Genomic DNA, 27,852 nt, shown 5'->3' with positions numbered 1-27,852 from the left:
TGGTGGCAATGATTCTTATTATTACTCAGCTCGCGTTTCTACGTAGCTGCCACTTTGCTTAGTATCTGCATGTTATGACCTTGCCTGATTTAACTATGAATCCCACTTGCCATTGTGTGGAAAACAACACTAATTGTCATCATTTATTGTAGACTCATTTCTGCTTTTATATTCCAAATAATGAATATCAGACAAGAAGTTCTGTTAAAGACGAATTGATGTTAAATATTTATTCTTACTTATTCTTACTTAGATAATGCCATGTACTACTTATGGAAGTACCTAATAAAGTTGTTGTTGTTGTTGTATAAAATTTCATCAAAATATTATTCCTAATGATGTCATTTTTCTCCTGCACTAATGATTTTTTTATCCGTGTTTTTACAGTTTAGTTAGGGGACCTTTCATAGGTATAGCCTCGTGGTTCACTTTTTCAAATCTGTTGCGTGTATCATAGGTTTGAGCGGATATGTAGTTGAATAAAATATTATTAATATCCGACAGTTTTAAAAGGTTATGTTGCCATAAGATCATACAAAGACTGGGGACTGGGGCGATAAACATAACCCAGGCTGCACGTAGGATTAAAATCTTCCTAAACTTTGAGAACGTAAATAAAGAAATAAATAAAAAACATGAAATAATAAAATACGTCTATATATATATATATATTATGTGGCAGTTAAAATGTCTGGATGCCAGAACTCTTATACACGAAAGCTGGGCGTCTTGGACCTGGCCAGCTAACAAGTTTAGAATTTACATATGTACCCCCCCCCCCCAAAAAAGAAAAACTTATACAAAATGATAAAAAAAAAAACTTCTAAAAAAAAAAGCCCTAGTGGCTAGTTCCTAATGTCTTAAAAACTCAACAAAATAACATATGGCTAAGATGAAGTCTTCAACTCATGACTTTCAAAGATCTTGAGTGAACTGCTGACTACAGACTTCTGCATTCTACCTAACACTGCTGTACTCCTTTCTGATCCAACAAGCTCCCTGACGCTCTTCTTGAGGTCTTTTGAGTACCCTCCCAGGACATCGATGATTATGTTGTACTGAATGATATTAAAACCCGGGTACTGTCTCTTGAGCTCTAGAAGAAGCGGGGCGTACTTCATGATCTTCTCCTCGTCTTTGTGGTCCATGGGCAGCTCATCTCCAGTAGTGTTACCATCTTGCGCGCCTTGTCCACTAATTATATTGATAATAATATATTGTTATTATTATTATCATTATTATTATTAATATTATTATTATAAAAGTTTCGATAGCTTTTTATCTTACGTGAAAAAATTGTCCGTTAATGCAACAAAATGGAGTCGCTTGTTGGTCAGGACCCACGCTCGTTAGTCTTTATAGCGGAGCTCGCAGCGAAGCACGTCATCATAAAAATGGTAGTAACACATAAAGCCGAAAAATTGTGACTTATAACTGTATGGATGTCTGTACAAGGTGTTACTTGCATATTAGTTCGATTTGAAAAGTTGATTTCGACCTAAAAGTTAACGAGCCTTTCGAGAAAACGAGCCACTGGAAGCTTTATCAAATTTTTAGAACTTGCGTGGCTTAATCAAAGTGGGTGCTTATTTGAAGAGGGTTAGGGTGAGGAATGTTGGGAGCTTATTCCAGTAATAAAGGACTAATTGAGGGTGCCGACTGTCACAACCAAATACTGTCACGATTAAACACTATCATAAAAGAACTTAGTCTTTTCTTCACAATTATTCTTGTCAACTTCTAAGCTACTCTAAAGGGCTATAGGATAAGTCATGGTACTGATAAAGGATAAATTTCGACATGTTACAACCTGTCAAGGTGTGTAAAGTCCTTACGACTTAATATATCGATCTAGCCACGCCTAAAAGTGGAGCTCGCAGTTTTATTATTTTGTGTACGTCTCAAAGGCACAATTCCTGTCTTATATACTGGGTAACTGTATTTTCTGTAGAAGATTTGTGTATGGCTTTCAGCTTAATATTTTTCTATCTCTACGGGTGTTTGTGCGTGTGTCTAGTTGTTTTTTTCATAATAATAATGATACTAATAATACCGTATTTGTTCGCCTATAAGCCGAGCGATTTTTCCAACAAATCAAACTGAGAACAGGTAAATTCTCGCCAAGGAAGGGGGTTCGGCTTGTAGCAGTGTATTTTCGCCAAAAAATATTTAAGGGTGCTTAACAAGATTCGAAATTCAATGTTTATTCGACTGTAAGCCGAGCGATTATCAACAAACACAAATTTCCGAGATCACGAAGGGTAGGTACATGTAAATCATTGTTGGTTCTGCTCGACGGAAGCTCGAATCGCATAGGAGTTTCATCCATATTGAACAGCCTGGAGAGCGAATGGCCATACCGCTGCCAAAGTGCGATCACGAACTGATGGAACTGGATGATCTTTTCTTCCAGATCTTGTGGGAGTCGCTGGGCCAGGGTTGTCCTAGTGCGAAGGCTGATGGAATGGCGCTTTTTCCATCTCTGGTAGCAACCCAGTGAGGCTTTGAAGTCTGGATCACTGCTCAACTCCTTTGCCTTTAGCCGTAGAATTAATCCGCTTACGGCAATTCCTGTATAAGATAACAGAGATCAATTGTTTGACTTGTTTTGACGACATGAAAAACTGGCCAATCAGAAGCGGTCATTCCCACGGTTTCTGTAAACATTGCAACACGATCTGACAGATATCAGTTGATCGAAGCTTTTCATTGTTTTAAAGAAGCGAAAGACCTACCTTGACTCCCCTGCTCTGAAAACCAGTCCAGTAGTGTTTGATCCAATTCAGGATACTTTGGCCAAAGGCAGCCCATCGTCTTTCGCTTTGCTGACATTTTAAGCTCACCATAAAACAGGTTCGCTTAATCTTTTCGCCAGCGACGCACCATCGATTCACTGATTCCGTAATCTCTAGCGATGTCGGAGTTGTTCTCGACGGCCTCTGCTTCAGCAACGACTTTTAGTTTGAACGCTAAGTTGTATGAAGAACGACGAACTTTCGGCATGATGATCGATTACGATAACTTTGAAAGAGAGCGATTGTTTGAGACAGGATTCTGAACTCAGGTGAATGTTTTGTTATGTCACGCATGGTTCTATTTATTTACACATTAAATTCAACTTATCTGTGATTTGTTGTTACTTTCAATTAAACGACCAATAACAACTGAGTAAATAACCTACTTTTTGGTTACATGTTTCCCGAGGGGGAAGCTCCTTTTGTTTTCGGTTTATGTTAATTCATCTCAGTTAACGACACGCGTGGAGTACTTTACAATTATTAGGTCTCGGCTTATAGCCGAATGTTTTTTGTTTATTTTTTATTTCAATGCAAAGCTGCTGACATGAAGAAGTTTAGGGTCTCGGCTTATAGCCGAGATCGGCTTATAGGCGAATAAATACGGTAATTTAAACATATTTATACAGGATTGCTGCTTCAATTTAGGAAATAAAACTGCTATCAATGCGGGTCCTGTTGAAAAAAATAAATAGAAATCAATTTAGAGTAAATTATAAAATAGTTACAATAAACGAAAGTAAATTCGTTTATTGTCACTAGTTTTTTCAACAAAAGTATTATGGAAATGTAATAAAATGCTTTAAATAAATTTATCAAAAAGAAAAAAAAAAAAGTACAACATGTACATTGACCTTTTAGGTCCGATTCCTACCATAAGAAAAAATAAAGTGGAAGAAAACTCGCAAGTTGCAAGTTTCGCAAATTTTTCGGAAGACCAGCTCCGGCAAATTTTGGCCGAAAGAAACTCAAACATTTCATCTTGACACAATTCATTCAGCTTCGATTTTCTCCAGTATCTCAGTGTATTTTTCGCTTTTCGTTTAAAGATATCGGTTAACTGGCTTGTGACGATCTGTGACGGTGTGTAACGGCCAGTTACTACTTGTGACGCCTTGTTACGGCTTGTTACTGTGTGCAGTAAATGGTTTGAACCCGGGGGTAACATGTGAAGGTGTAGTCTGATCGTCCGGGTGAGTGTAGTCCTGAGAAGGACTGTTGTTGGTGGCAGTGACTGACGTTTCGACAACCTGTGCGGAAGTCATCATCAGAGTCAAGTGAATGATTGTTGTCAGTAGAACTGTAATAAGTTGGGAAAAGGACATCTGCGTGGTGCTATCATTGCTCATGTTTGGGGATATCCCATCCCTGATTTTTATTTGACTAGATGGGCACAGCAGTACACAGGCTAATTACAAGCTTTTGGTTACTCCTCATGACTTACTGTTAACTGGGAATTAACAGCTGACTTAATCTAATCAATTTGCTCCTGAACATTTTTTAACTTCATTTGTTCGACTTCAGAAAATACTTCTGATAATTTCCCTCTGACATTTCTAATTTGGAAGATTAATCATCATAATCATTATGTTCTTTACACCTCCATAAACACCAACAAGAGTTCTTTGTTTATAACTCAGGCAGCTTATGAATATAAGAAATCAAGTTTAGAAGATAGTTGATTCATTCAAGGCTGGTGCAATACGAGAAAAGACAATGCAGTGCTTTATTCACATAGATTAAATTATATTATAATAATTATTTTACCTTACAGTAGTTTTGTTTCTTAAAAATTTGTTTTCTAGTAGTACCAATATGGTAATGTTACTTTGTGAATCAGGGAGCTAAATAAAGAAGAAGTATTCTGTTAGCTCAGTACATTTTATGTTGCAGATGGCATTAAGTTAGTAAAGAAAGAAAAGAAAAAGCAAAAATAAATAAAATAAAATGATTAGTGAGGGAAAAGTAGCTTAAAATAAAGACATACTACAAATTATTCATAATTGTGATGAGAAATACTTGTTGGGAAAGTAAAACTATTGCTCAGAAATAAAATTGCAGCTTCTCAGAAAAAAAAAATTACAAACTAAGGTGGAAAGTGAAAACTTCTTTATTATCATTATAATGAGCATTTTGTACTTAAAGCATACCTCGGTTTATTCTTCCTCTAGTTGAGCCAGTCTTTGTACTTTTGGGGGCTTCAGTCCTATGCATGGTACAGTCATAGGTTTTTTGGCCAACTATGATACATACAGTAACTAGTGGGGATAGGGTGGCCGTGCTACACGGGCATGTGTTGTCTTCTTTTCGGCGAATCTGACCGAAATGCCGTTGACATGCCGATTTATACGGCTCAAGCCACTGCTTTACAGACCTGATAGTGCAGCGTCCTCGGATCACCGCCTCAACCATTCAAAAATCGTCTCATTGTTAGCCTTGATGCATAAGCTCTTTTATAAACAACAAACCTTAGTTGCCACGGAGCCGCCAGCGAAAAACAACAATTTCATATCGTGTGCAACTTCAGTTCGGCTTTGGCAAATTATATAATTGAGCTTTAAAACTATCCAAAAGGTGAGCCGAGTTTCAAAGCTAAGTTTACAGTATTCTTTCTAAGTTTTGACTTTTTACGCTGTCGATTTGACTGACGGCGAAAAACATTGTAAAAGTTACCGGCATTTCGTGGATTCGTTGAGGTGTCCGCTGACCAGTAAAATACTGTATCGTGCCCTAAAAAACGTATTTCCGCGGTGTCATCTGGCATGGTATAACACACAGCGTTTGTATTCACTTAAATATTAACGTACGACTAGCGCAAGAAAGGTGCCGTTTTGATTACAAAACAAACTAAGATCGTAATACTCACCTCTAGCGACACTTTTCCAAACTCTCATGTTGCCATCAATGTCTCCCAAACATCATTTCTTTCTCAAACGAAGCAGACGAGTGTAAATCGAAACGAAGAACGCGTCGTGGCGGTTGAATCAAAAGTCGTCTCCAAAGCTCAGAATATTTACCGCGCTAACGACAAGTTTTCTCGTATTTCTCGGCATTTCTTTGGGGAAAAACTTCGGATTGTTCAAATTTTCAATTTCCAAAGCATAAAAAGGAGATATTTGTGTTTAGGTGCAAAAATAATAGAAGATTTTCAGATCCTTTCTTGTTGTTATTCAACTGAACAGGAAAGAACCACGCATCACGTACGCGCCGAAATTTTTGATCTTGTTGTAATGACATCTCGCACATGCGCAGAGGTTATTCTGCCCTGTCACTACGATCTGTAAACCATGTCCACCTTTCACTGCAGTCTGTGAGGAAACAAGCAGGGTGACACCCGATTCTTTTTTCAGGTATTTGCTTTGAACAATCTAATAAAGAACATATTTGAAGAATAAAAAAAGTTTGATAGTAGAACATGAGTTTTTTTTTGGAGAATAGTTCCGCACTTCAAGCTAACAACGGAACTGTCCGAAAAAGTGCAAAATCCCCACAACCGAGCGATCAAAAACAGCTAAAATGAAGCAATACTGCTTATTTTGATAAAAGAACCTTCAATTTCAAAATAAAATTTTGTTTCTTTCAAGTTACCAAGGCTAAATCCTGTAGGAAGGTGTCTAGCTGCTACACATTTCCTTGTAAATAAGTTATAAGAATTTGGTGTTAGATCAAGAGAACAACTTCTACATGATAAGTTCAAGTATTCTCATTACCTGTTGAATCATGTATGGGCTTTAAAGGGAGAAGATACATGTTTAAATCATTTCTGGGAGTTAAAGGGCTAAGCAACTAGGCGTATTACTACTCCCCCAAGATGGGATGCTAGTCCATTGCAAGGTTATCCCCTTCCCCCAGCATTTTATCACTTGGCAGGCTTTTCATCTGTACTCCTGGTTACAGAGAGGCACGTGATAGAAAAGAAAGCTGTGTTTTGCCCAAGTGGACACAGCAAAATGACCCAGCCAGTTCTCAGACCCAGACCTCTTGACCCGCAGTACAGCATACTAACCATTGGGTTACTGCATCTCCCACTGTATACAATACATTTAATCTTGCATGAATGTTATTCTCACTGAATTTTTTTTTTATGTTCTAGGTTGACCTGGACCGTCTTATTAATCCTGAAGAGACATATCATTACTTGCCTATCACCGCTGAAATGTTTGGGCTTTTAGAACAGGTGAAACCTGCTACGTACTTTCATTGGTGACGATTTGGATTTCCCACAGGCAATTAACTGTTCATGCAGTCCTGTCACAACATGACCATGGCAATGGAAATGTTAAAAAAATGTTTCGGTATAAGAAATGACAGCAGTTTTAAGAGATTTAAGTATTTGAAGGAAAAGGCTATCACTCAACAGAAAAGAATGATTTTCTCCAGTCAGGTCTTTTTTATCTCGACTGGTAAATTTTATACAGTGAGGATCCTTGCCTTTGTTATCAGTGGTGTAATGAATAATGTAGGTTCTGCATTGTTGGAGGTTATTACAAGATAATTTGGTTGTATCAACTGGGTTAATAAATATTAATTGGCCGCAGCAAAGAATTTCTAAAGCTGATATTCCAAGGTTAAGCCCTTTATCAGAGCAAATGGTGAAGGGTTAATACTTGAAACATCAGCTTCAGAAATTGTTTTCAGCATCCGATTGGCATGTACATTATCAACTCAGCTGATGAAACCAAATTATATGTACTTATAACTCCCCCCCCCCATCTGCCCCATCTGATGCAGCACAACATATGGGTATCTTCAAAAAATTAAGCGTGTGGGAACATCTTCCATTGCACCACTCCCTTGGCAGGATTAACTCTGCTACCCTTAGGCTTAGGCAAGTTAAGCCAATAATTTATATCCGCTTTGTAATACTGAGCGTTTTAAAAATGCTTTTATTAATAGACTTGGTTTTAAGCATAACTTAGCTGTAAGTAATTAATACACATTTTAGCCCATTACACTTTATATGTAACACTTGATATGTATTTTATCAGTGAAATAAAGACTATTTACTATTTTAATTTACAACAGTTTCCCATCAGAATCTTACCCCCTTTATTCATTCAATGAATGAATTGTTTTCTTGCAGCCCTTAAAAAAAGCTCGTGCTCTTTGCATGGCTGCCAGTATATCCCAATCAGTTGGTACCAAAGATATGCTGGATAATGGATTGTGTGCCCTAAGTGATGCTGTTCACTCATTGTGTGACATTCTGGACTTGTCACATGCTTCAATTATTCTGTCTCATACAAGTAACCTGGTTGATAGATTTGAGCCCTGCAGTACTTCATGGGTTCAGTTCTTGTTGGCCAAGAGTCACTATTTGCTAGTCACAGGAAAGGTATGAAAAATCAAAATCATTATTAACCCTATCACTGCTTTAACTAACTCTACTTACTGTCTGCCAAACACTTCTCGTGATGTAAGTTTGGAAAATTTGGTATTGGATTAACTAAATAATCCTCTACAATTGATTTTTTTCTTTATTCTCCTCACTTGTCTGCTTGACATTGTACTGATGTTGTAAGGAGAATTCCTGTCTTGGTCTCTGACATGGGAGTCAAAGGGTTAAACAAGCATTCATCATGCAGGCATACATGTATACGTGGTACTCTAGCTCCATGTTGGTGATTTTTCTTTGTGCTGAAGAACTTGGAATAGCTTTAGGCAAGGAAACTGTGGGCCAGCTAGCCTCTGAGAGCAGCAGGGAAATCCAATTTGTATAGTAATCACATGATTTTGAGTGCAATTTGGAATAAATAAGCACGAGTAAATTTTTTCAAAGACTAACAAAATTTCATGAGCCCATAGGGTGAGTGCAATTTGTGATCTTTGAAAACATTTACAAGTGATTATTTATTCCAAATTGCACGAGAAAATCATGTGATTATGTATTAATAATATACATGAAAAAATACGAGGTAGCTTCTCATAACTACGCGGAAGAAAAGCGCATGCATCACATGCAAAAATAATTTATTGAAATCCTGCAAGTGACATTGACCTTGACATTGACATTGACCAATTATTCTGACCAATCAGAATGTCTGGTTTGTTTCTTTCTTTGCACTGAATTAACCCTCTTCTGTACTGAATTAACTCTCTTCTGCACTGAATTAACTGAAAACTGCGCTCATCTTAACCAATCAGACCTGAGAAATTTTTTCATGTATATTATACAATATACGGTATAGGAGGAAATACCAATTAAACAGGTCTATAATAGTCAGTACGTGTAAACACGGGATTGTTCAGTTTGTGATGTGTGTGTCAGTCGTGGTTTTCATTGATTAATGTTGAGTATGCGGAAGGGGAGGTCTCCCTGAAGGAAGCACTGCAGAGTGAAGTCTTCACACACAAGAGTTACAAGTCCCACCTGTTGAAAGCCAGATGGAAATCAATTTGCTGCGAATATGCAATGCTCCCACCCACAATCCACAAATTTAAGATAACAGTTGGTAAGTTCACTCTTCTTCTTTGGAAATTCCTCTTTCCAAAACTTAGATCTACTCTTCTCCACAGTTATTCAGTAACTTTTTCATAATGGAAATGGGAATTTAGCAGTGGATATTCCATAAGATGGCTCTTCTTGTCCACTGATACTAGGTCTAATTGGAATTTGGAGTGTTTGTTTTTGGAGACCTTTAGAAAGATCCTTGGAGCAAGGAAGAAAACTAACAACAAACTCAACCCACATGTGACACCAGGTCCAAGAATTGAACTAATGGGAGGCGAGTGACCTCACCACCGCCCAATCCCAGCTCCCCAATATTGATTTTTTATTTCATTGTTTTCATAAACCGTCGCCAAGTGACCTGTGAAAATTTAGGCAGACTTAGTACCAACAAAACAGTCTGTTCAACCAGATAATTTTTGATCAGTGAATCAATTCATGAGTTTATGAGTAATTCCCAGGTGACAGTTATTTTTTTTAGTATTATCATTGTTGAGATCCTCTACTTGGTTCACTGACTCCTGGAATGGGCTATGGATGCACTTCATAAACTAACACAAATGGCTGAAGAAATCTTTGGTTTAGATGCGTTTTGTACTGGCAAACAGACACACAAGCAAAAGGAAAATTTGTTGGGTAAGGTGATTGAGGAATTTTTGTTTCCTTTTATTCTTGACACAATTCTGCAGAGCCCTGCTTGCAAAGTAGTGCCCCTGATTTCTATGAGCTTCTACTAGGGACAATGTGTTCTGATGACTGGGATAATACAGGGGTTTCATTAAGGGCCAGGCACCGGGCAAATTGACTGGTTGTGAGGACGGTTTTGCCCACCTGATTTGACGGTCTGGAGGAAAGTTTATCTTATAAAGAAGTTCAGTTCAAAGAGTTTTGCCCGCCTGTGAAAACCAGTTTCCCTCCTGCAGAAAACATTAATGAAGCCCCTGATAATATATACCTAAATCATGTGGTTGGCAATACCTTGCAATCCTAATTCAGGCTTTGAGATAGAGTTGTGCTTGTAATTGGATGTGTTATTATCCTGATTAAAATATAGAGAAAAGTGCAATCAAACTGGCCTGAAACATGGGAGAGTTTTCTTCTGTTTTATTATTAAACTTTTAATCACATATTTTGGCATCTATTCCTTTTGTTTGTGCAGATTTGCTAGCCACATCAGAAATTAAAGTTCTGGCCAAAACCTTTCTAGTTAGTCAGTCCTAAATGACTTGCTCTCATCCCTGTTACAAGTTGGTCAGCTGTATGCTCATCAGGGAGCTGTGAGGGAAGCTTTGAGGCAGTTTGTGGATGGTGTTGCACTAGCAAGGCAATTTTGCCTACCATACAGGTGATTTATTAATGTTTAGTAAAAGCTCTGTTAAACTTTTGGACCCACACTAGATCAGAAAGTCAAGGAGCATCAATCCAAAATTTTAGATGAGAGAATTTTGAGGATAATATTAACTGTCCTTGTCTGTTACTCTTAGACATCAAGCTGTTACCAGAACAGGAAAGAGAATAAAGTAAGATCTTAAAAATTGTTTGCTGAACATGAAGTTGTGCTGAAAATGAAGGGTTAATTTCTTTTGTTTTATTCCCCTGATGTGAATTCAACATTGAATTAATCTGCTGGTAATTGGTAAATTTGCCTTGTCCAAACCAGCAAAACAGTTATTTTTCAGATTTTTTCTTTTTTTTTTTTTTTTGCAATTACGGCAAATGTATAAACAAATTTCATTTCAACTTCTTATGTCCCCATAGAGCAAGATGTCTTAGCTATAGTAAAGATGCCAAAGGGGAATTGTTTACCTCTAAAGATTAATTTGGAACTAGTTTTTAGAAGACTCATCTAGACTACAAAGATAATGGCAAAGTTTACATCCTTTTTGTTAATTTAAGTTGAAGTTTCAACTCAAATTAATTAAAGATGACTTCACTGACTAGTGACCAGGGATATTTTCAATTGAATCCCTGTGGTTTTGTTATTTTAGGAGAATAGCAAAGGATTTTTCTAAACCTTTGGTATATATGATAACACCTTTGCTTGTGAGTACTTGTAGCTACTGTTGCATTTGATAGACTTCTATTTGTTATGTATACAAAAGAGAGAGATTTTTCGTGACCTTGTGAAAGCCAGTTGGATGCTTTTACCTCTTAGACATGGCACACAACTCTCCGTGTTTACTGGTATCCCCAATTACTGTGGCACTGAGTGACTCAAAGTTTATCTGCTCCTTTATATGGGATGCAAAAACAAGGAACTAGAACCTTTGATGCCAGAAGAAGGAACTAGAACATGGCTGCCAGAACAGGGGATTACAGAACAGGGAACTAGAACATGGATGCCAGAACAGGGAACTACTGTAAGACATGGGATGTTAACAGGGAACTAGAACATGGGATGCCAGAGCAGGGAACTTAATAAATCTACAAGTAGATTTCTCTTTATTTTGTTATTTCCTTTTTGTCTGTTAGGAAAACAAAGGAGATCTGGTGAAGCTTGCAGAACGTCTTTCCTCCTTGTCACTTGATGACTCTTCAACTAATACTGCTCACCAAAAACTGGCTGCCCTGGTCAAGACTTGAAACATCATGAAGTTTTTCTTGTGTGCAACTGAGAGATACAAACACGGTCTCTTCACTCCTGAAGAAATTTCCCTATTGCAGAACATGCCTAAAGGTACATTATAGTTATTTTACAAGCAATAGCGAGCTTTCAGCTGTGTTATGCAGCCAAACCAGCTTCAAAGAAAGTGTTTAACTGTTCAACTTTCTCAGGATTGGTTTGTAGAACAGTGTGACTCTTATAACAGGAGAATATTTTTTTCTAGCGAAATGTAATTATCACTAATTTAACATAATTCTTTAAGCAAAATGACTTTGTTAAAAACTTTTTGTTACCAGACCACCTCATTTGACTCTTCCCAATTCTTCCGCTCATGCTACACATAGAACTGATGATTACATTTGCCATGAATTTTTAGTTCCTTTGACAAGTAGAACTGAAATTTAATTTGTTACGTTGAGCAAATAATGACTTTTGGCAATAATCCTATAGTGTGATATTGACAAGGTAAGAAATTAGAATTATTGTTTTCTAGAGTGGACTGTTTGCACTTTGGAAACCTTCACACATCCAGTAAGCAAGGACAGAGAACTGCTGATCTGCAGGGTAAGGGCTGACTGTGATCCTGCTGTGGTTAAGATTAACACAACATCTGGAGAAGCACAGAACAAGGATTGCACTGTATGTCGATGTGTTTGTAACAACTTGGTTATATTGCGGTTACTCTGTTGTTGTATTTAGGGAGAGTGGACCTCTCACCTCTATGTTGGAGGAGGTAGTAGCTTACAGTCAGTTGAGATTCTGTAGTGCAGGTGTAAGCTTTGTCCAAGGTCACCATGAGGGGTTTTTGGGTAAAACACTGAATTCTCACAATACCTCTTTATTCTAGAAGATCACTAGAAATACGTCTGAGCAAACTGTCTGGATATCTGAGAAAACACTGGGGATAACCTGAGCTTACTAGTAGATAATTTCTCATTTAACCACTAGAAAGTCTGTAAGTAATGATAAAAGCACAAGAACAGGGTTGGCGAAGTAAATTAACCTAATTAACTATTGACTGAAACAACTTATTTTGTAAAGGGAGACAAAGTTGTTGTGGATCTTTCAAAGCTGTTCCAGTCTGGATTATTGGAGGAATTTACAGACATAATGAATGACAGCATCAAAAGCATGAATATTAACAACACAACCGAGTGGTGGACACTAAGGACAAGGCTTGACAGGAGAATGAAGGTGATCAACATTTCAACTCTCACGAGCCATGAATGTGTATCCTCTCCTATGACATAACTGAAAGTCTAAATTGTAATAATTATGGTCATTTCTTTAGAACCTTTTGGAGAAACTTGAAGGTTCTTGGCTTGGAAGATGGAGAGGAGTTCCTCTTGGTCAGCCTATTGATGAAGAGTATTGTGAATCAATAGCATCCTTTGCCAGAGAGTTGGAAGAGAAAGTTTCAATCCTGTGTGGATGTTGTCCTGATAATCATTTGCTTGAAGTATGTTGTGCATGAATCAATCAGAGTTTCCCGAGTTATAAGGATGGCAGATTGTATGAAAAATGTTTTGTCCATCAATCTTTGTTATGATTTGTGTGCCATCTTTGGTGCTTGACCCAAAGATGACAATTGAAGTAGCAAAACCTTGCATAGTAACCGAATGGAAACTAGGGATGGTTGAGTGGCAAGAGCACTCACCTCCCTGCTGTTCCACAGGTTCAATTCCCAGACCTGGTGTCATATGTGGTATGTGGGTGGGTATGTCCTTGCTCCAAGGGTTTTTATACAGGTTCCTTGGTTTTCCTCCCTCCACAAAAACCAACATTTCAACATTTCACTTTAAACCAGTGGACAAGAAGAACCACCTCATGGAATGCCCCCAGCTAAATCCCATTGTCATTATTAATATTTTTATTATTAAGTGTCCTTTGTTTGTTGTAGGTCCTCATAGATTCGTCATTTTGCTTGTCAAGAAAAGAAACTGCTGAAGCACTGATTGAAATTACTGCCATGGATGCTACCTTACCTTCTTTTGAAAAAGTAAGAACAAGAAAATTTTGTTGCAATCAAAGAATTCATAATCAAGTGTCTAGAGTAAGTTGGAATTTCACTGCTTTTGTCAAAGCATAGGGCTAACTCTTCACTCTAAGGAAGGGCTTAAGTCAGATTTAGCAACTACTTACATTAACTAAATTGTAATTTGGTCCACTTGTGTTTCCCAGACATAGCAACCCTCTGGTTTTTTTCTTCTCAACCTGTATTGCAATAAGCTGTTGTGATTATTTTTGTTTTGATTATTTGGTGTTTGATAAAATTGCACTCTATTGGTTTATCATCGTCAATTGCCTGACAGGAGAATGTGTTTAGTCTTAGCTACTAGAGACAAAGGGAGGTTCCTCATCCTTGGCCCTTAAGTAATCATCTCTCATTTCATGATCTCTCACATTGCATGTTTCAGCTACTTGATGAAGTTCAGAACCTCACTGACAAGCTATTTGAAGATACAGACAAGAAAAGCTGCATAAACAGGTTTGAGGGAACATAAAGGTTAATTTTCTTTCTTACCTTCATTACTTGTACTCTCGAGAAATTATTGATGACAACAAAATTCCTTCTCAGGTCTGGAGGTCACTCTGCAGAGAACATTCCTCGTCATCCTGTAATCCTAACTCTTGGAAAAGTAAGAACCAGCTTTTTTAGGTCTTACATTTGTTTAGTAATCAGCCATTAAATGTATTCTAGCTCTAGCTCTGAAGACCTGAAAACTGAACAACCAATATGTGGGTTCTTTGTAAATAGATGTTGGTGAACTGTCAAGGAATCAAAGCTTTGCCAAACACAAGGGTGGGAGGAAAGGCATCCGTAATGGACTGACATTCCATATTAGTTTAAAAAGTGGTCATTTGCAACATTAGTGTAATGGGTACTGGTTGCTCACCATTATATTCAAAGTGTTCAGACACTAAGGTAGATTTATGGGCATGCAAAGATATGCTGTAATTGCAAGATGTGTGCCTAAATTGTGGTAGCAGATCTTACTTATCAACTCATTCAGTATTGGGACGTACTCTTCTACAATGTTTGAAACCAGAGTCAATTTCTGGCATATCTATAAATCAAATTGATCTGTATTTTATGATTCATAGGATATTCAGCATCTTCCATGGGAAAGCATACCCATCCTGTTTGACCAACCTGTGACAAGGGTCCCATCTCTGCAATTTATTTTTTCCAAGGTACACATTCCATTAAGAGGTCTTTGAAAGTTTGAAGACCTGACTTATTTCTCAAACAACTGTCATGTTTTCTCCCAGAACCATATTGATTTTTATCTCTGCTATGCTGTCAACAGTGGAAAGAAATTTATTTTAATTAATTATAACAACCGTGATGCCCGCTGATTGTGTAAACCATGGTTTGGGTTAGACCTTGTGTAAAGAACTGGCTCATTTGGTTTCTGGAGCATAATTCTCCCTCACAATAATGGTTTGTAATTTTATGAAAAGAAGTTGTGATCTGATACAAAAAAAGTGTTTGTCATTTCATTATCTATTAGCCAAGGTAAGCATACAGGAAAAATTGTCAATTGATTGAATTGAATGAAGGTCTTTTGAAATGTGGTTGCCTACCACAACAACTTTTGTGCCAGATTCTTAGCTTTTTAATACCTTGATATTCATTGTCAGTTAATATTTTTTTCTGCATTTCTCTTGATAGTTATCGTGTCAAAGACAGTTGCCTGAGAATAACCTACCCAACACCCAGAAAATGTTTCAGAAGTGGTTTGAAAGGTACAAAACACAAGCAAACGATTGAAGCAAATGAAACAGAAGAAAGACCTGATGTTGTGTTTCTTATATATTAAACTAGGCTATACAAGTTGATAGAGGTAACACCAATATATTATAAACTGAACAAATAGATTCAATGTTGCTGTGTGTCTGTTTAGTAATAGATCACAGATGACATCAAAATGTAGTAAGAATAAAAAGTGGCACAGGAAGCCCAGCCAAGTGTGTCACTGATTTTGGCATTTTGGCAGCATGTAATGGTTTTAAACAATAAGAAAGCAAAATATTGTTGATGGTGACATTAATCTTGCATCTGTTTTTTAATAGATCACAAGTACAAACCAATCAAAATGCTTGTATAATCCAGCGTATATGAATAATTGTTGTCACTTGCAGCGAAGATGGATGGCAAGGTATCACAGGAAAGGCTCCCACACAGGAAGAGTTCAGGAGTGCTTTAACTGACCATGACCTGTTCATGTGAGTTATTGTAAAGGCTCCAGTAAGGGGCCTATTGGCCCACACAGCCAACTAGGAGTATTACCACTCACCCCCCCCCCCCCGACAATTCGGCAGAAGCCATTAGTCCTTCTGGGTGAAGAGAGGCACTGTGAGAGTAAAGTGTTTTGCCCACAAACACAACACGCTAACCCAGCCAGTACTCCAACCCAGACCTCTCAACCCGGAGTCCAGTGCACTATTCTAGGGTCTCCCATCAGCTTTGACTGTCCATGACCTGTTCATGTGAATAACTAAAAGCACTCCAGTAGATCTCCTTTTAAATGGGCCCCCTCTGTCAAGAACAGCAAGCTTCTGGTATGCTTCCTATCTCTCATCAGCCTGCAATTTACCCCTCTCCTTCTTCCCAACAAAAACTGTCATGTACTGGTGACATTTTCCTCCATTTGAGAATGTCGGCTTCCATCTTTAAACATTACAAGTTCTCTACCAAGAAATGTATACAACAGATCAGGGGGAATATAAAGAATTTGGCTCTTACAAAGTTTTTGAAAAGAAGGTTCCCCTCACACCCCTCTGATATGCATACCTCTAAAATAAACCCTAGTTCTGAAACCCTGAAAATTTCTAAGCCTGCCATTGACAAAGTAGAAAATTGAAAAGGTCGTAGAGGTTGGATATTTGCAGAGCTGTCAGTGCTGAAATACTGAGAATCATGACTCTTAAATGTTAAATAAGTTGACTAAGATAGAGACAAAGGTACTTTGGGTTTCTTTTATACATACTTGAAATTTTGCTTGTGTGACTAATTAGGTTGGATGACCCATGTTATTGTCATTCTGATATGTCTGTATCAGTTACTACCAGTAATGATTTATGTTACATTGACTGAACTATATGCAAATTACAACTGAAACAGGGGAGATGGTGTTTTTTTTTTATTTTAGAAGTGAAATCAGTATCTATGACCCTTTTTATATGACATTTGATGCTCTTGCGTGAGTTGCAGTTGCTTAGCTGCTAAACTGGGTCCATAATACAACTGTTACACTTATTAAGGATCATATTTACTGTAGGTGCTCTCAACCAATACATCGGTTGACATAATTATTTGTCGAGAGTCAGTTAACATTTGACCGATATGTTGGTTGACATTTGGCTGACAGTCGGTCAATGTATCGGTAAAGATATTGACCATCAACTGTCGACCAAGTCTCAACCAAGTATCGGCCAGCTGTGAACCAACCATCAACCAAGTGCCAACTGACTATCGACCAAGTGTCACCCAAGTGTTGACTGACTCTCAACTGATATATCAGTGGAGAGCACCTGCAGTAAACATGATCCCATACTTAGTTCTAGATGCGATAAACATTTTCAGATAAGGGTATCTACAGTAGAAAGTTTTATTGTTGTTGTTGCTTTAATCATCGCATCAATATTCTTTCTAGATATTTTGGTCATGGCACTGGGCGCGAATTTCTGCAGGGTGATGACATTCAAAGGTTGGATTGTCGAGCTGTTACTCTGCTTATGGGTTGCAGTTCGGGAAAACTACAGGTTAGTTTATACCTGACCGTGAAGGAAAAACATTATCACATAATTGTTGTTGACAAACCAACAAAATGCAAAGGAAGTGTCCAATTGTCTGGTTCAGATGTGTAGTTGGTTGAGACTAGGCATGGGGCATATAAGTAACCACTCTATTTTAATTCATTAGGTTGGTGGAGAGTGTGAGCCAAGGGGGATGGCCTTAATCTATCTTCTGGCAGGCTGGTATGTCTTTGGCATTCATTTCTTGTGTGTTAGTACCCTTACAAAGTCTTTTACTGACGTGCTATACTGCAGGTTTCAACAGCTTTTTGCTTAAGCAGCTGTTGATATAGTAGTGGGTAGCTGTCCTTAGAAAAGGGGTCCTAAGGCAAGACTTAAACATGAGAGCCAGCTCGCAGGCTCAATAGACAGCAGTAAGAGGACTCATGGGCAGTGATAGACAGCTGATAACCAGCTTTTAGTGAAACCTCTGGCTCTATTTGACAGAGCTCAACACTAACTTTTCAACTTACTAGCCAAGTGGCCAGTGACAAGTTAGATGTTATGACAATTTCAGTTTGTTTGCTAGCTTCACTGGCTAGTGGAAATCGAAAAACACTGGCCAAAACTGAATTTCTACAAGTGTGTGGCTAGTTGGCTACCATTAGTGTCAAGTCCTGATTTGAACCCAAATGTCAACTGCTATTGACCTTTGTCATTGGGAAACTCGTATAACTTTGCTTTCCTTATAGGTTGGGCACTCCCTTTTCTTGGACCAGACCCTCAAGGAACTAGTTATTCTTCAAAGACCATAGCTCTACTCTATGGTTCACTGCATAGATATGTAGCATGTAATCTATTTATAATGTATTCACTTTCAGCCCAGCCATCGTTGCTAACTTGTGGGATGTTACTGACAAAGATATTGATCGCTTCAGTGAATTGCTGCTGAAACAGTGGCTTCAATCTGGGTCTTGTTTCTCGTTACCACAAGTACTAAGCCAGTCGCGACAAGCTTGTAAACTGAAATATCTGATAGGAGCATCTCCTGTAGTTTATGGCCTTCCAGCTTACACCAAGGAACAGAATGGTTAACCAAGGATTATATACTAAAATATCTCTAGTTCCAGTAAGCAATAGCAAATTATTTACCATACTAGTGCTGATTGTGTGGCAAAGAGGACAAGCATTGTGCAGAGTGTGTTTGGAAATGGTAGTGCATACAATTTTAATGCTGATAGAGCACTTAACTGTAGGCTACCATATGCAATAGGTGCTAAATCTACATGGGCTGAAAGTACCCGATCAGTTTAAGCAGAGCCAGTTTGTCATACTTTGTCCCACAATCCTGTTAAGTTGTACAGGAAAGAAACCCATTTGAAACAGAGAGGGACATTATCTTTTTTTTCCTGTTCTACTACAGCTCTTATTCTCTATCGCACTAACTTTTTTTTGAAATCATGTCAGTACCAACATATCCAAGGAATACATAACAAAATTTGCTTTGTCAAATAACAAACCAAGGTTACAGTTATTAACTGTTTGTAACCATTTTACCTTATTATATCATCAATTGGGAACAATTTGAGAAATGTGTCATCTGTATATTAATGTTTTACATTGGCAATTAAAGTTTAGCTTGCATATTAAGGGCATTTCTCTGATATCTGTACCAATTGTGAAAAAAATTGAAAAGGATACAATTCATAACAGAATGAATTCCAAGAAGGTACCTAATAATTTTAGTGTCAATATTTGTTTTAATAATTGAGCTTGAAATGATGATGATGGTGTTGTTGCCTCAATAAAGTGTAATTATTCATGTAAATATATAGTTCCAGGTTTCCTCTCAAATGTGTATTTTCATTAATTTTGTCGAAGTTAATGCAACAATATAAAAGCAACCCTTTTTTACTTAATTTTAAAGATCTAAAATGAGTTTCTCCTTGGAAATGCAAGTATTCTTGCTTGAGTGTCAACCTCGATTTTAAAGATATATCTTCATATGTAGCTGTGAAAATCAGGCAAATGTGCATTTTTGTTGATTGTTGAAAGGTTTGCTATGGTGAAAGAGAAGTAGTTTTCAAGCAAACTTCATGAAAACAAACGGGGAAAGGAAGAGGGGGACCAAACAAACAGAGAAAGCCCTTGGTTGACTTTTCAAACCCTTAAGAGTAATCAGCATCTAATATCTCCACACAGTGATACTGCCGAATCATTCATTAGGATCATGAGAATAAAGGAAATTATCTTCAACCTAAGATTTGATTGCTAAACAAAGGAAATGTATAGAGAGAAATGTGGAGAATACAGATACTGAAGTCAGGCTTGATGTTCTTGAATTACAATTTTTTAGAGTCCTGTTTTGTTTTCTCCAAGATGGGTATGGACACATTTCTGTGCATGTGAACAATGAAACAAAGTGCTCAACAATTGTAAAATATTAATTAGTATTATGTATCACATTTCATACTAAATAAAGAATTAAATTTGCCAGTTTATTTATGTTTTGCACTAACAGTACAAAATTAAATTTCTGGTAGTTTACCTGTCTGTTTTTAGATCTTTATTGATACAGGAAACACCCACTGAAATGGCTGTTTTCCATAGTCAATGCTGAGCTAACAAACTGCTTTAACCCTTTACAGGCATTAAATGGGATTTCACACAGAGCTTCCCCATTTTTGCCAGACATTTGAAAGGATGGCTGCCAAGGACTTTAAAAAACAGCATAAAACCAATCAGCAAGCCTTACCCTTAAAACCAAAGTCTATTTGTTCAATGGGTGAAAAACCATATCCAACAGATACATCGCAATTCAGTGTAGAATGGTTAACAAAACACACTCCACTACCCGCCCAGTAGAGATTTATTCTGTGAATAGTACTATCCAGCCTTTGAAAATCCAGGAGAGTTACTGTTGAGGTTTCAGGAGTGAAAGGGTTAATACTTATGCTTTAAGGCCAGTGACAGACCACCGAGGTGGCAACTTCTTGCAGTCATGCAATGATCGAAATGTTAATCAATAAAAAGAACTGTTTCAGTAGATCCTGAAAACAACCACCCTAAGTAACTTTGTGTATACATGTACTCGACACCTTGGCTATATTGGGCATGCTGTATCAAAATAGTGCAATGGCAAAAATAATACTGTTTGCTGAGCGGTAAAGAAATTATTAATCTGATCCCTTGGTGAAGATTATTGAACCACCTGGAATGACCAGTGGTAACGCTGAGGATGACTAATACCCCATTGACACCAAAGCCTAAACATGCTTTAAGGCTGTTTTGTTAAACATGGTTTAACACAACAGCTCCATAGAAGCTGCTCAAATCAATATTTGGTTAACTTCAAATGTGGCACATTGAAAATACAATTTAGGAATTGCTTGAATTTCGTGGAAAATTTAGTTTTTCAGTTCTCTGCTTCTGATTTTTATTTAGTTAAACCTGGTTTAACTAAACAAGTTTTCTGGTGTGAATGGGGTATAAGTTACAAAATGAATTCATCAAGTTGATGCACAAATGTTTCAACTGGCCTCAGATATGGGAATGCCTGTCTTTTTGAAGTTAACTACAGATGACATGGACCAAAATTTACTGTGTAAAAGTTTAGAAATTTTTTTTGTAACTTACACTACAGCAAGCACCTAAAAATTCGCTGACACCCTTTGATCAGAAGACCACTTTCCTTTCATTTTGCTTTTGACATGAATGGATGAATGGTATAGTAAATAATGGGGCCATTTGGCCCCATTTAGCCTCTATTAAAGGTATATCTGTTTGCATCAAGCCAAATTTCCAGACATGGGGAGTGAAAACCTAATCATTCGTGACATCTCCAAGTCACCTTTAACAGTACTTTTGTCTGCCATTCTCCACACCTAGGGCAACTAGTTTACAAATAAATTAGCATGGCAAAACAACCTATTCTTCCAGAATTGCCTCGCATTAAAATTGTGTCAACTAAAAAAATACCTAACATAAATAAACTATCTCAATGTTGATCTTCCTTCAGGAACTGGAACACAGATGAAAAGTCTAGCTTAGCATATCCTTTATTGCACATTATTCTATAAATTTGATGAGCAAGTGAACCCATTGGTGTAGGAGTGGTAGTAGCAGTTGCTGCACTTTGAGAAAGACCTAAGTCCTGTAACAAAAAACAAAACTTTTTTAGTGCTTTTTGTTGACAAGAACGATCCATTTCTGAATTCCAAACATTCATGCTTTGATAATAAGGCTTACTGCAAAACCTAATTCTCCCATCACTTGACCTTTACCCTCACTATGAAACAGAAGTATATTAAGTGTTTGTGGGCAAAACACTTTACTCTCACAGTGCCTCTCTTCACCCAGAAGGACAAATGGCTTCTGCCGAATTGTCAGGGGGGGGGGGTGAATGGTAATACTCCTAGTTGGCTGTGTGGGCCAATAGGCCCCTTACTGGAGCCTTTACAATAACTCACATGAACAGGTCATGGTCAGTTAAAGCACTCCTGAACTCTTCCTGTGTGGGAGCCTTTCCTGTGATACCTTGCCATCCATCTTCGCTGCAAGTGACAACAATTATTCATATAAGCTGGATTATACAAGCATTTTGATTGGTTCGTACTTGTGATCTATTAAAAAACAGGTGCAAGAGTAATGTCACCATCAACAACATTTTGCTTTCTTATCCTCTAAAACCATTACATGTTGCCAAAATGCCAAAATCAGTGACACACTTGGCTGGGCTTCCTGTGCCACTTTTTGTTCTTACTACATTTTGATGTCATCTGTGATCTATTACTAAACAGACACACAGCAACATTGAATCTATTTGTTCAGTTTATAATATATTGGTGTTACCTCTATCAACTTGTATAGCCTAGTTTAATATATAAGAAACACAACATCAGGTCTTTCTTCTGTTTCATTTGCTTCAATCGTTTGCTTGTGTTTTGTACCTTTCAAACCACTTCTGAAACATTTTCTGTATGTTGGGCAGGTTATTCTGAGGATTGAATGCATAGAATGTTTTCTCAGGATCAATCTCAGGCAACTGTCTTTGACACGATAACTATCAAGAAAAATGCAGAAAAAAATATTAACTGACAATGAATATCAAGGTATTAAAAGCTAAGAATCTGGCACAAAAGTTGTTGTGGTAGGCAACCACATTTCAAAAGACCTTCATTCTATTCAATCAATTGACAATTTTTCCTGTATGCTTACCTTGGCTAATAGATAATGAAATGACAAACACTTTTTTTGTATCAGATCACAACTTCTTTTCCTAAAATTACAAAACTATTATTGTAAGGGAGAATTATGCTCCAGAAACCAAATGAGCCAGTTCTTTACACAAGGTCTAACCCAAACCATGGTTTACACAATCAGTGGGCATCAGGGTTGATATAATTAATTAAAATAAATTTCTTTCCACTGTTGACAGCATAGCAGAGATAAAAATCAATATGGTTCTGGGAGAAAACATGACAGTTGTTTGAGAAACAAGTCAGGTCTTCAAACTTTCAAAGACCTCTTAATGGAATGTGTACCTGGAAAAAGAGAAATTGCAGAGATGGGACCCTTGTCACAGGTTGGTCAAACAGGATCGGTATGCTTTCCCATGGAAGATGCTGAATATCCTATGAATCATAAAATACAGATCAGTTTGATGTATAGATATGCCAGAAATTGACTCTGGTTTCAAATATTGTAGAAGAGTATGTCCCAATACTGAATGAGTTGATAAGTAAGATCTGCTACCACAATTTAGGCACACATCTTGCAATTACAGCATATGTGTGCATGCCCATAAATCTACTTTAGTGTCTGAACACTTTGAATATAATGGTGAGCAACCAGTACCCATTACACTAATGTTGCAAATGACCACTTTTTAAACTAATATGGAATGTCAGTCCATTACGGATGCCTTTCCTCCCACCCTTGTGTTTGGCAAAGCTTTGATTCCTTGACAGTTCACCAACATCTATTTACAAAGAACCCACATATTGGTTGTTCAGTTTTCAGGTCTTCAGAGCTAGAGCTAGAATACATTTAATGGCTGATTACTAAACAAATGTAAGACCTAAAAAAGCTGGTTCTTACTTTTCCAAGAGTTAGGATTACAGGATGACGAGGAATGTTCTCTGCAGAGTGACCTCCAGACCTGAGAAGGAATTTTGTTGTCATCAATAATTTCTCGAGAGTACAAGTAATGAAGGTAAGAAAGAAAATTAACCTTTATGTTCCCTCAAACCTGTTTATGCAGCTTTTCTTGTCTGTATCTTCAAATAGCTTGTCAGTGAGGTTCTGAACTTCATCAAGTAGCTGAAACATGCAATGTGAGAGATCATGAAATGAGAGATGATTACTTAAGGGCCAAGGATGAGGAACCTCCCTTTGTCTCTAGTAGCTAAGACTAAACACATTCTCCTGTCAGGCAATTGACGATGATAAACCAATAGAGTGCAATTTTATCAAACACCAAATAATCAAAACAAAAATAATCACAACAGCTTATTGCAATACAGGTTGAGAAGAAAAAAACCAGAGGGTTGCTATGTCTGGGAAACACAAGTGGACCAAATTACAATTTAGTTAATGTAAGTAGTTGCTAAATCTGACTTAAGCCCTTCATTAGAGTGAAGAGTTAGCCCTATGCTTTGACAAAAGCAGTGAAATTCCAACTTACTCTAGACACTTGATTATGAATTCTTTGATTGCAACAAAATTTTCTTGTTCTTACTTTTTCAAAAGAAGGTAAGGTAGCATCCATGGCAGTAATTTCAATCAGTGCTTCAGCAGTTTCTTTTCTTGACAAGCAAAATGACGAATCTATGAGGACCTACAACAAACAAAGGACACTTAATAATAAAAATATTAATAATGACAATGGGATTTAGCTGGGGGCATTCCATGAGGTGGTTCTTCTTGTCCACTGGTTTAAAGTGAAATGTTGAAATGTTGGTTTTTGTGGAGGGAGGAAAACCAAGGAACCTGTATAAAAACCCTTGGAGCAAGGACATACCCACCCACATACCACATATGACACCAGGTCTGGGAATTGAACCTGTGGAACAGCAGGGAGGTGAGTGCTCTTGCCACTCAACCATCCCTAGTTTCCATTCGGTTACTATGCAAGGTTTTGCTACTTCAATTGTCATCTTTGGGTCAAGCACCAAAGATGGCACACAAATCATAACAAAGATTGATGGACAAAACATTTTTCATACAATCTGCCATCCTTATAACTCGGGAAACTCTGATTGATTCATGCACAACATACTTCAAGCAAATGATTATCAGGACAACATCCACACAGGATTGAAACTTTCTCTTCCAACTCTCTGGCAAAGGATGCTATTGATTCACAATACTCTTCATCAATAGGCTGACCAAGAGGAACTCCTCTCCATCTTCCAAGCCAAGAACCTTCAAGTTTCTCCAAAAGGTTCTAAAGAAATGACCATAATTATTACAATTTAGACTTTCAGTTATGTCATAGGAGAGGATACACATTCATGGCTCGTGAGAGTTGAAATGTTGATCACCTTCATTCTCCTGTCAAGCCTTGTCCTTAGTGTCCACCACTCGGTTGTGTTGTTAACATTCATGCTTTTGATGCTGTCATTCATTATGTCTGTAAATTCCTCCAATAATCCAGACTGGAACAGCTTTGAAAGATCCACAACAACTTTGTCTCCCTTTACAAAATAAGTTGTTTCAGTCAATAGTTAATTAGGTTAATTTACTTCGCCAACCCTGTTCTTGTGCTTTTATCATTACTTACAGACTTTCTAGTGGTTAAATGAGAAATTATCTACTAGTAAGCTCAGGTTATCCCCAGTGTTTTCTCAGATATCCAGACAGTTTGCTCAGACGTATTTCTAGTGATCTTCTAGAATAAAGAGGTATTGTGAGAATTCAGTGTTTTACCCAAAAACCCCTCATGGTGACCTTGGACAAAGCTTACACCTGCACTACAGAATCTCAACTGACTGTAAGCTACTACCTCCTCCAACATAGAGGTGAGAGGTCCACTCTCCCTAAATACAACAACAGAGTAACCGCAATATAACCAAGTTGTTACAAACACATCGACATACAGTGCAATCCTTGTTCTGTGCTTCTCCAGATGTTGTGTTAATCTTAACCACAGCAGGATCACAGTCAGCCCTTACCCTGCAGATCAGCAGTTCTCTGTCCTTGCTTACTGGATGTGTGAAGGTTTCCAAAGTGCAAACAGTCCACTCTAGAAAACAATAATTCTAATTTCTTACCTTGTCAATATCACACTATAGGATTATTGCCAAAAGTCATTATTTGCTCAACGTAACAAATTAAATTTCAGTTCTACTTGTCAAAGGAACTAAAAATTCATGGCAAATGTAATCATCAGTTCTATGTGTAGCATGAGCGGAAGAATTGGGAAGAGTCAAATGAGGTGGTCTGGTAACAAAAAGTTTTTAACAAAGTCATTTTGCTTAAAGAATTATGTTAAATTAGTGATAATTACATTTCGCTAGAAAAAAATATTCTCCTGTTATAAGAGTCACACTGTTCTACAAACCAATCCTGAGAAAGTTGAACAGTTAAACACTTTCTTTGAAGCTGGTTTGGCTGCATAACACAGCTGAAAGCTCGCTATTGCTTGTAAAATAACTATAATGTACCTTTAGGCATGTTCTGCAATAGGGAAATTTCTTCAGGAGTGAAGAGACCGTGTTTGTATCTCTCAGTTGCACACAAGAAAAACTTCATGATGTTTCAAGTCTTGACCAGGGCAGCCAGTTTTTGGTGAGCAGTATTAGTTGAAGAGTCATCAAGTGACAAGGAGGAAAGACGTTCTGCAAGCTTCACCAGATCTCCTTTGTTTTCCTAACAGACAAAAAGGAAATAACAAAATAAAGAGAAATCTACTTGTAGATTTATTAAGTTCCCTGCTCTGGCATCCCATGTTCTAGTTCCCTGTTAACATCCCATGTCTTACAGTAGTTCCCTGTTCTGGCATCCATGTTCTAGTTCCCTGTTCTGTAATCCCCTGTTCTGGCAGCCATGTTCTAGTTCCTTCTTCTGGCATCAAAGGTTCTAGTTCCTTGTTTTTGCATCCCATATAAAGGAGCAGATAAACTTTGAGTCACTCAGTGCCACAGTAATTGGGGATACCAGTAAACACGGAGAGTTGTGTGCCATGTCTAAGAGGTAAAAGCATCCAACTGGCTTTCACAAGGTCACGAAAAATCTCTCTCTTTTGTATACATAACAAATAGAAGTCTATCAAATGCAACAGTAGCTACAAGTACTCACAAGCAAAGGTGTTATCATATATACCAAAGGTTTAGAAAAATCCTTTGCTATTCTCCTAAAATAACAAAACCACAGGGATTCAATTGAAAATATCCCTGGTCACTAGTCAGTGAAGTCATCTTTAATTAATTTGAGTTGAAACTTCAACTTAAATTAACAAAAAGGATGTAAACTTTGCCATTATCTTTGTAGTCTAGATGAGTCTTCTAAAAACTAGTTCCAAATTAATCTTTAGAGGTAAACAATTCCCCTTTGGCATCTTTACTATAGCTAAGACATCTTGCTCTATGGGGACATAAGAAGTTGAAATGAAATTTGTTTATACATTTGCCGTAATTGCAAAAAAAAAAAAAAAAGAAAAAATCTGAAAAATAACTGTTTTGCTGGTTTGGACAAGGCAAATTTACCAATTACCAGCAGATTAATTCAATGTTGAATTCACATCAGGGGAATAAAACAAAAGAAATTAACCCTTCATTTTCAGCACAACTTCATGTTCAGCAAACAATTTTTAAGATCTTACTTTATTCTCTTTCCTGTTCTGGTAACAGCTTGATGTCTAAGAGTAACAGACAAGGACAGTTAATATTATCCTCAAAATTCTCTCATCTAAAATTTTGGATTGATGCTCCTTGACTTTCTGATCTAGTGTGGGTCCAAAAGTTTAACAGAGCTTTTACTAAACATTAATAAATCACCTGTATGGTAGGCAAAATTGCCTTGCTAGTGCAACACCATCCACAAACTGCCTCAAAGCTTCCCTCACAGCTCCCTGATGAGCATACAGCTGACCAACTTGTAACAGGGATGAGAGCAAGTCATTTAGGATTGACTAACTAGAAAGGTTTTGGCCAGAACTTTAATTTCTGATGTGGCTAGCAAATCTGCACAAACAAAAGGAATAGATGCCAAAATATGTGATTAAAAGTTTAATAATAAAACAGAAGAAAACTCTCCCATGT

The 27,852-nt window shown here is 37.4% G+C and overlaps 2 protein-coding genes and 2 long non-coding RNA genes across 15 annotated transcripts; 1 reads left to right on the top strand and 3 right to left on the bottom strand.

The window, feature by feature from the left end:
* Positions 1-199: 199 nt before the first annotated feature.
* Positions 200-6,113, bottom strand: LOC148715878 (uncharacterized). The gene is made up of 2 exons (XR_015995802.1): positions 5,662-6,113; positions 200-1,194 (listed from the first exon to the last, which is right to left on the bottom strand). It is a non-coding gene; the product is annotated as an uncharacterized LOC148715878 (long non-coding RNA).
* LOC148715879 (uncharacterized) lies at positions 1,869-5,655 on the bottom strand. Its single transcript, XR_015995807.1, has 2 exons — positions 4,946-5,655; positions 1,869-3,470 (listed from the first exon to the last, which is right to left on the bottom strand). It is a non-coding gene; the product is annotated as an uncharacterized LOC148715879 (long non-coding RNA).
* Positions 6,114-7,878: 1,765 nt separating the features above from the next.
* On the top strand, positions 7,879-20,091 carry LOC111319383 (separin-like). Of its 3 annotated transcripts, XM_088746332.1 has the most exons (17): positions 7,879-9,879; positions 10,403-10,588; positions 10,728-10,763; positions 11,399-11,603; positions 11,716-11,920; positions 12,342-12,487; positions 12,890-13,042; positions 13,140-13,307; positions 13,749-13,847; positions 14,266-14,336; positions 14,427-14,487; positions 14,954-15,043; positions 15,525-15,598; positions 15,995-16,078; positions 17,509-17,617; positions 17,778-17,833; positions 18,343-18,425. In XM_088746332.1, the coding sequence occupies exons 5-17, from the start codon at positions 11,833-11,835 to the stop codon at positions 18,383-18,385; spliced, it is 1,242 nt and encodes a 413-aa protein (XP_088602458.1). In that variant the 5' UTR covers positions 7,879-9,879; positions 10,403-10,588; positions 10,728-10,763; positions 11,399-11,603; positions 11,716-11,832; the 3' UTR covers positions 18,386-18,425. The 3 variants fall into 3 exon arrangements, with proteins under 3 accessions (XP_088602458.1, XP_088602456.1, XP_088602457.1); XM_088746330.1 differs by lacking the exons at positions 7,879-9,879; positions 10,403-10,588; positions 10,728-10,763; positions 18,343-18,425 and adding an exon at positions 18,472-20,091 and having other exon boundaries at positions 11,586-11,603; XM_088746331.1 differs by lacking the exons at positions 7,879-9,879; positions 10,403-10,588; positions 10,728-10,763; positions 18,343-18,425 and adding an exon at positions 18,472-20,091 and having other exon boundaries at positions 11,587-11,603; positions 12,342-12,412.
* On the bottom strand, positions 20,068-27,769 carry LOC148715877 (separin-like). 10 transcript variants are annotated; one of them, XM_088746349.1, is made up of 15 exons: positions 27,589-27,769; positions 27,414-27,449; positions 26,891-26,945; positions 26,574-26,778; positions 26,257-26,461; positions 25,690-25,835; positions 25,135-25,287; positions 24,870-25,037; positions 24,330-24,428; positions 23,841-23,911; positions 23,690-23,750; positions 23,134-23,223; positions 22,540-22,652; positions 22,060-22,143; positions 20,068-21,743 (listed from the first exon to the last, which is right to left on the bottom strand). In XM_088746349.1, the coding sequence occupies exons 5-15, from the start codon at positions 26,342-26,344 to the stop codon at positions 21,737-21,739; spliced, it is 1,080 nt and encodes a 359-aa protein (XP_088602475.1). In that variant the 5' UTR covers positions 26,345-26,461; positions 26,574-26,778; positions 26,891-26,945; positions 27,414-27,449; positions 27,589-27,769; the 3' UTR covers positions 20,068-21,736. The 10 variants fall into 10 exon arrangements, 8 of the variants coding, with proteins under 8 accessions (XP_088602475.1, XP_088602474.1, XP_088602479.1 ...); XR_015995783.1 differs by lacking the exon at positions 26,891-26,945 and having other exon boundaries at positions 22,442-22,652; XM_088746348.1 differs by lacking the exon at positions 26,891-26,945.
* Between the last annotated feature and the right edge of the window lie 83 nt (positions 27,770-27,852).

Source organism: Stylophora pistillata, unplaced genomic scaffold (genome assembly GCF_964205215.1).
Source record: "Stylophora pistillata unplaced genomic scaffold, jaStyPist1.2 SCAFFOLD_115, whole genome shotgun sequence".
Lineage (NCBI taxonomy): Eukaryota > Metazoa > Cnidaria > Anthozoa > Scleractinia > Pocilloporidae > Stylophora > Stylophora pistillata.
This window is presented reverse-complemented; position numbering and strand designations above follow the sequence as displayed.

Bases quoted from the DNA above. Each gene is read 5' to 3' on its own strand.
- LOC111319383 (XM_088746330.1), top strand. From the start codon at position 11,833: ATGAAGTTTTTCTTGTGTGCAACTGAGAGATACAAACACGGTCTCTTC. The intron at 13,043-13,139 runs GTGATCAACATT...TCATTTCTTTAG, and splicing joins GGCTTGACAGGAGAATGAAG to AACCTTTTGGAGAAACTTGA. The intron at 15,044-15,524 runs GTACACATTCCA...TTCTCTTGATAG, and splicing joins TGCAATTTATTTTTTCCAAG to TTATCGTGTCAAAGACAGTT.
- LOC148715877 (XM_088746349.1), bottom strand. From the start codon at position 26,344: ATGAAGTTTTTCTTGTGTGCAACTGAGAGATACAAACACGGTCTCTTC. The intron at 23,912-24,329 runs GTAAGAACAAGA...TGCATGTTTCAG, and splicing joins CCTTACCTTCTTTTGAAAAA to CTACTTGATGAAGTTCAGAA. The intron at 23,751-23,840 runs GTTTGAGGGAAC...ATTCCTTCTCAG, and splicing joins AAGAAAAGCTGCATAAACAG to GTCTGGAGGTCACTCTGCAG.